The sequence below is a fragment of the Teleopsis dalmanni genome, chromosome 2, assembly GCF_002237135.1.
Source record: "Teleopsis dalmanni isolate 2A chromosome 2, ASM223713v2, whole genome shotgun sequence".
Classification (NCBI taxonomy): Eukaryota; Metazoa; Arthropoda; class Insecta; order Diptera; family Diopsidae; genus Teleopsis; species Teleopsis dalmanni.
In genome coordinates, this window is record NC_051847.1 from 56,148,393 (window position 1) to 56,157,644 (window position 9,252).

Consider the following 9,252-nt stretch of genomic DNA (forward strand, 5'->3'; position numbering starts at 1 on the left):
TGTCCCTACTTCGGTCTCCAAATAATTAATTCACCACTGCTTAAGATACGGTGCAGCAGTGGTGAATACCTTTGGTTGAAGTTAAGTTCGCTGGTAGGTATTTAGATGCTATATTACATTAGCTACTAACGAACAGAAAATTTAGAATTTCGTTAAAATTTGATAAAGGTTACTAAAAATCATTTGTAAACATAGTGATTGGACTTCATACAGCTCTCTGTGTTTTGTTCAGTAAGGTATCAAAACTAAACAGCGGATAAATTAATGCTGGTGTCTATGATCATGGAATGTAGTTGTTTAAATGAGAAACTCTTCTAATAATTAAAATCTGTGCAATACAATGCCTCAAAAGTTATTAAAAAATGCCAGTACTATTATGTACTTGATTGTTATTTAGTTTTTAAAGCTTGGACTTCTAAATTCACCAAAAATCTCATATGTGAGTTTGCTAGTACGAACAAGTTGAAAAGCAGATTCTGTGAAATGCAGAGTAAAACATTCATCCATTTTATAAGCTCGTGCACTGCAATTGTCCAGAAACGGTTAGAGTACATCCATCCGATATTGATTGAACTTTAGGAGATCTGATCGGGAATCAAATCATAACAGTAGCTTCTATAGGTCTTGGTGTTTCATGAACTCTTTTAATAATAACTATTTCTATGAGTAATTCTAATAACTGTACTCTTCATTTTATTTTACAGTGTCGATTGGAGGACTTTTTGGATTATTTTTTGGCGTCTCTTTACTCAATATTGTTAACATGGTTTTCATATGCAAATATTATAATTAAAACGAATTAGACATTGGAAAGTTCAATTTATCGTATTTATAACAAATTTATATAAGACAATAATTTATTTTTATTATATTTATAATTAAAAAACTCTTTGAATAAAATTAATTAACAATCATAACCAATAAATCAAAATAAGTGCATCATTAATTAAACCACCACAAAAACTTTATATATTATATATATACCATATGCATATATGGTATATACAAATGTTTCATTATATCTGCTTATGAAGATTGCCGTTTAAGCAATTTAATTTGAACATTGGATTGTGCTCTGATTAGAATGCCAGCTAAAAATCGAAAACTTGCAGGATCTGTTACTGCCTTTAACTCGAAATGCTTTAAGACATATACAAGCAATGTTTTTACTTCCAACATGGCAAATTTTTGCCCAATACAATTTCTTTGTCCAGCACTGAAAGGTATGAAAGCGAATGAATGTCGGTCTTCAGAATTTTCTGATAAAAATCTCTCGGGCTGGAATTCATCTGGATCATTCCAGTACTTGGGATTGCGATGTACATCAAATATGTGTAGTTCGATTTGTGTTCCTGCTGGCAATATTAGATTATTTGATAAATTCGTATCTTCTAGACATTCACGTAATATAATGGGCACTGAAGGATATAGTCGTTGTGTTTCTTTAATAAAACATTCTAAATATTTCAAATTACTTAATTGAGCTATATCTAAATTGGCAAGATCATCTGTAGAAAAATATATCATGAAACACATTTATTGTACGTATTAAATAATGTCATACATACCACTCATAAATTCTTCTATTTCTTTATAACAACGTTGTTGCATATCCGGATATAAGGCAAGATTCATTAAACAAAATATTAAATTCATCGATGTGGTATCAAAGCCTTCAAAGACAAAAGTATCTACTTCTTCACATATACCAGCATGATCTATTAAACCATCTTTTTCAGCACGTAGCATTGTATCTAACATAGCGTAACGCTTTTTCTTAAAGATGAAACTGAAAGATTTTAAAAAATATATAGTAATAAGTAATAGTAATATATATCTATATGTTATATATACGTATATATAATATATGTACATTTGTATATGTATATAATACATGTACATGTATATATGTTTGTTTAATTTACAGAAAGGATGAGATAATATTTTTAATGATAACAAATCTTATAATTTCAAAGCTTTATATAATTGAGATGATATATGTACATCTGAAGTGAGAACTGTTAAGTGAAATATTAAAGTACATGTTTCGTAGCCACAATATTGTTTTGCTCTTACATGCAATGCATTCCAGAATCCAGGAACCCCGAAAAATAATATAATAATTTGTAATTATTTTTTCCATCGCCCGACTTCAAATCTTTGTAAAAATGTAAAAAAACAACACAATGAGAATGAATTTTATATATTTAAAAAAATTAAATCCCATTACAAATTATGTGTTATCGTCTGTGGAACGAATATGGTTACCTCAGCTGAGTAAGTAAAGACCATTGTGAGACCCAGTTAAGATAGTTTGAGCAAAACAAGGTGAACTTTTAGAACACAATAATATCTGTTAATCAATGTGTGCAATTGCTATAGATTAACAGCTATGTTCCAGAAAACAAATAGCTATTAAAACAATATATTGAAAAATATAGCAGAGCTAAGAAGAATACACAGTTGGTATTTTAAGCTAGGAAGAACATAATTACTTTTAGAAAAGGTTGCTTATTAATTGAATTAATATGTCAAGAGAAATTAAATATAGTTGTTTAAACTTGTATTGGTATATGATATATAAGAGTCTTGGTAATAGTTCTATCAGTGGTTCTAATAATGAAATCAGTTTTTATTAATTATGAAATTGAAATATTCATATTTTCTTACTCTGTATCAATAGGGTCAGTTGGGTTTTCTATATTTGCTTTAAGTTCTTCTTCAAAGAGTGCACGCCTCTTTTCGATGATTCCACAAGAGAAATCATGTAATTTCTTTAAATATTGTTCATCCCGTCGACCATCACCCAAATATTTATAAGCAATATCTGACATAAGTAAAGGATTTACTGTACGTTTTACAAAACTCTCTTCAACTTTTGATATATTCTCTCGATACTCATCACCATCCAAATGTTCATCCAGACGTACACCCAATGCCGTTTCTGTAAACATTTTTTCATTATAAATACAATAATTGAATTAATAATAAAGACTAATTACCACATATATTGTTTAAAGTGAAACGTGGAATAGTTTCAGATAGAGACACGATATTATCAGAGGACACGTCGCACAAATGGTGAAGGTTTTGTACAAATTTACTACTTTCTTGCCTAAAATCGAATAAAATATTATAAGGAATAGATATATAGAATATCTTTATGCTAATATAACAGTAAAATAATAAAAATAGTTATTTACTTAAATATATCCATAAATTGACCCAAAATATTGAAATGAAAAGCTGGTGTCAAAAGCCTGCGACGTGTGTGCCATTTTTTACCTAAAAAAATACAAATTATTTGTTTATATTTTAAAATAGAACTATAGTATTATTGTTTACACACATGTGAAAACTTAATTAAGATAGATAAGTAGAAATGTTGTTTATCATGTTCCTAATAATAATGAACACAAATGACTAATATATTAATGTCGGCATAATATTTTAGATATGAGTATATTTTTATACTTACCGGTGCTTGTTAATAGGCCGGTTTTTAAAAATGGATGCAAAAATTTATAGAAGTTTGCTTTCGTAATGAGACGAGTATCGGTCAATATCAACTCAGCATCTACAGCATCTATGACGTTATATAGTGGACAGCCAAAGACATATTGTACATAGCTACGCTTAAAACGCTGTGCTTGTTGGCGGGTAAAGTAAAAAAGATCCTCTTACAAGATAAAAACAAATCATGTATATTCTTTATGCTGTCACCAAATTTATATATGTATGTATACCTAAGTTTAGTTTAAACCACACAAAAGTGCTACCAAATATAGAACTTCCGAGATCTACAGCTACACTATCTTCCAGTGGTGATCCATCGATTGTTTTAACACGTTTACAAATTATTGGAATAACATAATCTTTATTTAGTCGTCGTAATAAAATTGTCACAAATGTTAAAACAATTATTATTATTCCCAATTCCAACATTGTATATATTGATATATATATATATCAATTTATCTTAATTATAAAAATATCGATACATATACTTTCATATATAAATAGAAACGTTCATGTGTTCTGTTTGCTGAGGAAAATGTTTCGCTTGAATTAATAACCGATTGCTCCAAATGAGAATACTGTTTCGACTGAATTTAAAAGTAATTTTATTTCAGTATTTCACTAAAGTTTATTGCAGCTTGTGTATATGTTTCTATTTTTTAATTGATAAGTAAATATATATATATAGATGTATATATATCCATAGTGTATAAACGTATAAAGAGACACCATATATTTTATAGTTCGCTGGTCATGCTTGTTTGTATTATTATCAGAAATACAAATTCTTTGCAAAATTTTGAGATGCTGTATCACAAACCTACAAAATTAGACATTATTATAGTTTAATATTGAATTTTCAATATTCAATTGAATTAAAAATAAACTTTAACTATGATTTGCAGTCTTTTGCTAAACGTTCTTCTACTGAATATAATCTTTTATATTATTTTATTCTGTGAGGCCAAAATATAACTACAGGTCACACTGCAAATTCCTCAAAATAATATTGTAATAATAATAATATCGTCATTTTAGTGTAGTTAGATAGCACTTTTTTATTTAACATTTTAGATAAGTTGAAAAATATCTTAATTTGATGCAACTAACATTATTAAAAAATGTTAACTTTATATTAAAAGTTCTATTGATCAGAAAGTTAATTTTTGAATTACCACATTAACAGCTTACCATATGAATATCTACTACACAAGCTACAAAGCTTTTATATGCAGCATGGAAGATCAGGTAAAGTGAAAATAACATTTCTTTTGAATTACTGATTCTAAGTGATGGTGAGTAAGGTTTAACTGGATTCAAATTAGTATGTGCATTGGGACATTAATCTAGCAAATATAAATATCTAGAGAAGAGTTATCGTTTGTTTAATATTTAAAAAAAAAATATATAACATTATGGTCACAAAAAAAAAATAATAAAATTGTTTGAAAAATATATATAATATATATATTTATATAAAATAATGATATTGAAATTTGCCATATTGAAATTTGTTTTCATCGCTTCGAACTTCATATCATTTTTGAGTAAGTATTAGGTTAGGTTATACCGGCGATCACTTGGGTAAATGTTAGTTTTAATAGAAATTGAATTTAATAGTTATTACATTTTTTGGCAAAGAGATTAGTGAGATTATGTGAGATTAGTAGATGTAAAACCATAACTGTTTCGAATGTTACATATTTTATATAGGAACCTAGAGATCTAGTTAGACTTGCAGGACTGGAAGCTCATCACTTTATCGTACAAATAACAGTTCTTTTTTCGCGGGTCATTGATATTTTTTAAATTCATAAAAAATTGAATATCAAGTGTTTAAATACCTTGTTTTGAGTTGTTTTATTATTTGATAAGCTAATATATACAATTATTGAGAGTAAGAAAAAAAGTATTACTTTTAATTTTTAGAATAGAAAACTCGTTTGTTCTTTTTAAATATAATCGTATAAGTTATAAATATGATCCAAATAAAAGTATTTAGTAAGGCTTTTGCAAGACTTTTGACAAAAGCTTTCCATAAATGAAAGTGCTTGAAATAACTATTGCATATTAAATGAATTCTTTGGATATATCTGACTGTACATAAGCTTATTTTTAAATCTAGATGAAATAGTTTTAAAAATTTAAAAAGACGTTTTTAGTATTTTTATATCTGTTTATGAATTCACCGCCAATTCACTACTCTACATTCATACTCATATAGTCATATATGACTAGTCATATATTATAGAGATAACAAAAAAATTAGTTACCAGAAATTATTATCAGAAATATAAAACACTTCTTAATATTACAATATCGTAAATAATTAGATACTATATAGAACTATATAAAATTCAACTATATAAAATTTTATATATTTTGTCAATGGTAAAATCAACGAAATGCAGTACATTTTATGAAGTATATATATTCTTTTGCATAAAAGCTAATTTTCCGTATCAAATGACGAATCAAATTCAGCTATGGATAGATATTTTATCCGAAGATAAAAAAAATTCCATCAAAGATTGTTAGAACTACAAATAGTCATACAAATTCTAACGATTGTTTTGTTTCTAAGATTGCACATAAAATATTGCGGTATAACGAAGCGTAAGCGGTATAGACCAATTTTTCAAGAAATATAAAATTGTACTGATTCCATAAATTAAATTACGGTTAATAATATTCGTAAATAAGTTGGCAAAAAACATATCAATATATAATTATAAATAATATTAATTAAAATCTAGTATTTCAAACAGTAAGCAGCATATATTCTAGTCGGTCTGTTCAAATGTTTAACTATCTACATAAACTTGAGTTGAATTAGTTTGAATTCTAAATTGGCAAGATATTTGTACTAGGATTCAGAAAAACTGGATTTTTACACTTCTATCAAAAACACGCTACCATCCACATCAACACATTCACTCTATTCTATTAATAACTTATCCCTTTCTTTCTGGAGTTGCAATATTAATTTTGTTTCTTACCTGACCATACGATGTTTGTGTTTTGAAACATTTTAATGATTCTGATTCTTAATTATCTTCTTTTTATGCAGTATGTCTAATACGAATTATATTGTTGATTTACAATTCCATTTATTTTATTATAAATTTGCAAGTACATAGGATTCAGTATTGAGTTTAACCTATTAGTCATAATAAAAATGCATATAAAGTTTGATAATATATAATAAAATACTAAAGATAAATTTAATTGTTGCCAAAATAGTGATAGTACTAGTTAAGTACGCTTTCCGACAACAAAAAATCTGCAAGCTCAATTATTAATTGAATTGAATTGCTAGTGTAGTTCTAATTATATGATAATATTTTTTAATTATGCGTTTTATTTTCCATATTACACATATAAAGGTGTACATATGTATATATATATGTATAGTAGTATATTACCACATCTGGTTCTAACAACTGCTTTGGAAGTTTTTATATATACATTTTGTTAATTGTTAAAAAGGTGAACGTGATCAGTCATACAGAACTATAAAAATATTGAAAAAATGATAACTAATGTAAATATTAGTTGCTGTAGAAAGTTTTTGTTTTTTTTAAGCAAAATTTATTGCTCCATCGTAGATACATACATACATATATCAAAAAACTGTCTTAGCTACAAGTAATAAGTATTATTATGTACGTAATTGTATAGTGCATAAAATAATTAGAATTATTTATTTATAATAAAAATAAAAAATTTCAAATTTGCTTTAAACAAAATATTTTGCGTTGTTTTCTTCAACATTTTCGGATTAACAGCAAATTTATTTTTTTAAACTAAACTAAAATAAACAGAAATACAAAATTATACTTTCTCCGTCTGTATCCAGGTTAACGTTCAATTATATTCCACCCATCCAATCCTCTTTCCCCCTCCATCACATTCAATCAATACCCACTCTATCTGCTTACAGGTCCTAGCGGGTTGCAATAACAACAAAATTTTATATCAAAGGAATAGTTTGTCATATATATTGTTTTTTTATATTTAATGTGGTTTCGATAGTTGTTTACAAACATTCTTAAAAATATGATTACATTTTAAAATGGTATAAATTTGTCCGATTATTTTGAAACACTCTACTACTGTGTGCTTACTATAAATGTGTATAAATGAATTGAAATAATACATGAGTTTTTGCCTTTTTATCAAAAATTGCAATATAAAATAATTAAGTTTATAGAAACTATTAACACAATTTGTATATTTATTATAAATATTTATCATGCAGTTTAAAGTCTTTAAATTTCGAGTTCATCATTTTAACAAAAAGGATTCTTAATAGTTCCATCTTTACCATCAAAAGTAATGGAATCATAATAAAAACGTCTGTTAACACGACATTGAATACCGCACTTTGTAGATCTGCAGTTTTCACACGGAAACCAACATCCTGGACAGTTAGTAGTCATACAATCGCATAAACTTAAACCATTGTGACGAATAACACCATGTTCATCATAAATCGTTTTGGATTTTGAAGGTACATCATTTTTACGTTTCAGTTTTCGTTTATCCCGATTTTTGTCATCAATGTCGTCCAAATATTTGTATTCATCATGTTTCTCTCGTAGTTTCCGTTCAGCATGGAGTTTTCGTGGGCGTTCTCTTAAGGACATTCGCAATGGTCCAATACCCTCGCCCAAGTCGTCGTCTTTATCCATTACTGTTGCTAGTTTATTACTTTTTAAATTTGTTAATAGTTAAAACCAATTGATACGATTTTTCGCGAATTTCCAGAATTGACATTTAACTACGTTGCCAGATTACTTCACATATTTTCAAATGGGCTTGCCACAGCATATCACGCATGACTTACGTAACGTAGCTGATAGTATATTTAATAAAAATAATTATTTAATAAGATTATTGAACGGATTATTTGGTTCTTTTAAAGGACAAATAATTTTTGAATTCTTATATATTTATGTTTTCTTCATTGTAATATATCGAAATTATATTTTCGATCTTTACTGTTCCGTTTAGTCATTAACAATACTAATGTGAAATAGAAAATGCCAAAAAAAATTTGATGCTTGTTTTGGTTTCACCTCCTTTTTAACAGTAGCCGTAATTTTTTCATTAAGAGTAGAAAAAAAATAGTCGCAACTTATGAAAGAAAATATGTGAAGCAACAACAATGCTCTCAAAATCTTCAGTTTGGTTTTAATCGCAAAAATTGTCACGTCTTAAGTTTTAGTACAGCCAAATTCAATAATCAGTCTATTCTTAATATTGCAAAATTCCAGCCACCCGTTAAAACCATATGAACATTTCATTTATAATTAAATTCAAATACTAAAAAAATAAATTAATTTAAATATATAAAATAAAAATGCTAACCATTGTCCTTCAATACTCATTTTCTTTTCTTTTATTTAATATAATTAATTTTTAGTGTTTTAAATGTTTATATTTTATATTGAATTTAAATTTAAAGAATTTAAATTATTTTAAAAGTGATGCCAATTTGTTTCAACCAATTTTAGTGTTTTTTTTACAACTCTGAAAGAAAAAATTACGGCTAGTAATAAAGAATGCATTAAACTGTGCGAAAAGTGTTATAAAAATTTATTTGATTGTCGTGTTTAGCGATATTTGGTGATTCCGAATTTAAAAGAATACGAACTTTGACGATTTAGCGTTTTATCCGGAGCAATCAGCTGTTTTTGAAAATAGAAAATTAGCGTAAAGAATTTCTTA

At 26.9% G+C, this 9,252-nt stretch overlaps 2 protein-coding genes across 2 annotated transcripts; both read right to left on the reverse strand.

Annotated features, from left to right (window-relative positions):
* Positions 1-904: 904 nt before the first annotated feature.
* LOC119673851 (cytochrome P450 4p1-like) lies at positions 905-3,970 on the reverse strand. The gene is made up of 7 exons (XM_038084931.1): positions 3,747-3,970; positions 3,479-3,679; positions 3,204-3,285; positions 3,003-3,115; positions 2,671-2,944; positions 1,569-1,789; positions 905-1,508 (listed from the first exon to the last, which is right to left on the reverse strand). The coding sequence occupies exons 1-7, from the start codon at positions 3,943-3,945 to the stop codon at positions 1,027-1,029; spliced, it is 1,572 nt and encodes a 523-aa protein (XP_037940859.1). The 5' UTR covers positions 3,946-3,970; the 3' UTR covers positions 905-1,026.
* A 3,747-nt stretch (positions 3,971-7,717) lies between these two features.
* LOC119681963 (ARL14 effector protein-like) lies at positions 7,718-8,332 on the reverse strand. Its single transcript, XM_038095281.1, has one exon. It carries the CDS (start codon positions 8,211-8,213, stop codon positions 7,812-7,814), a length of 402 nt encoding a protein of 133 aa, XP_037951209.1. The 5' UTR covers positions 8,214-8,332; the 3' UTR covers positions 7,718-7,811.
* Between the last annotated feature and the right edge of the window lie 920 nt (positions 8,333-9,252).

Coding starts and splice junctions, on each gene's coding strand:
- LOC119673851 (XM_038084931.1), bottom strand. CDS start 3,945: ATGTTGGAATTGGGAATAATAATAATTGTTTTAACATTTGTGACAATT. Junction 3,680..3,746: donor GTGGTTTAAACTAAACTTAG/GTATACATACAT, acceptor TTATCTTGTAAG/AGGATCTTTTTTACTTTACC. Junction 3,286..3,478: donor CGGCCTATTAACAAGCACCG/GTAAGTATAAAA, acceptor GTATTTTTTTAG/GTAAAAAATGGCACACACGT.
- LOC119681963 (XM_038095281.1), bottom strand. CDS start 8,213: ATGGATAAAGACGACGACTTGGGCGAGGGTATTGGACCATTGCGAATG.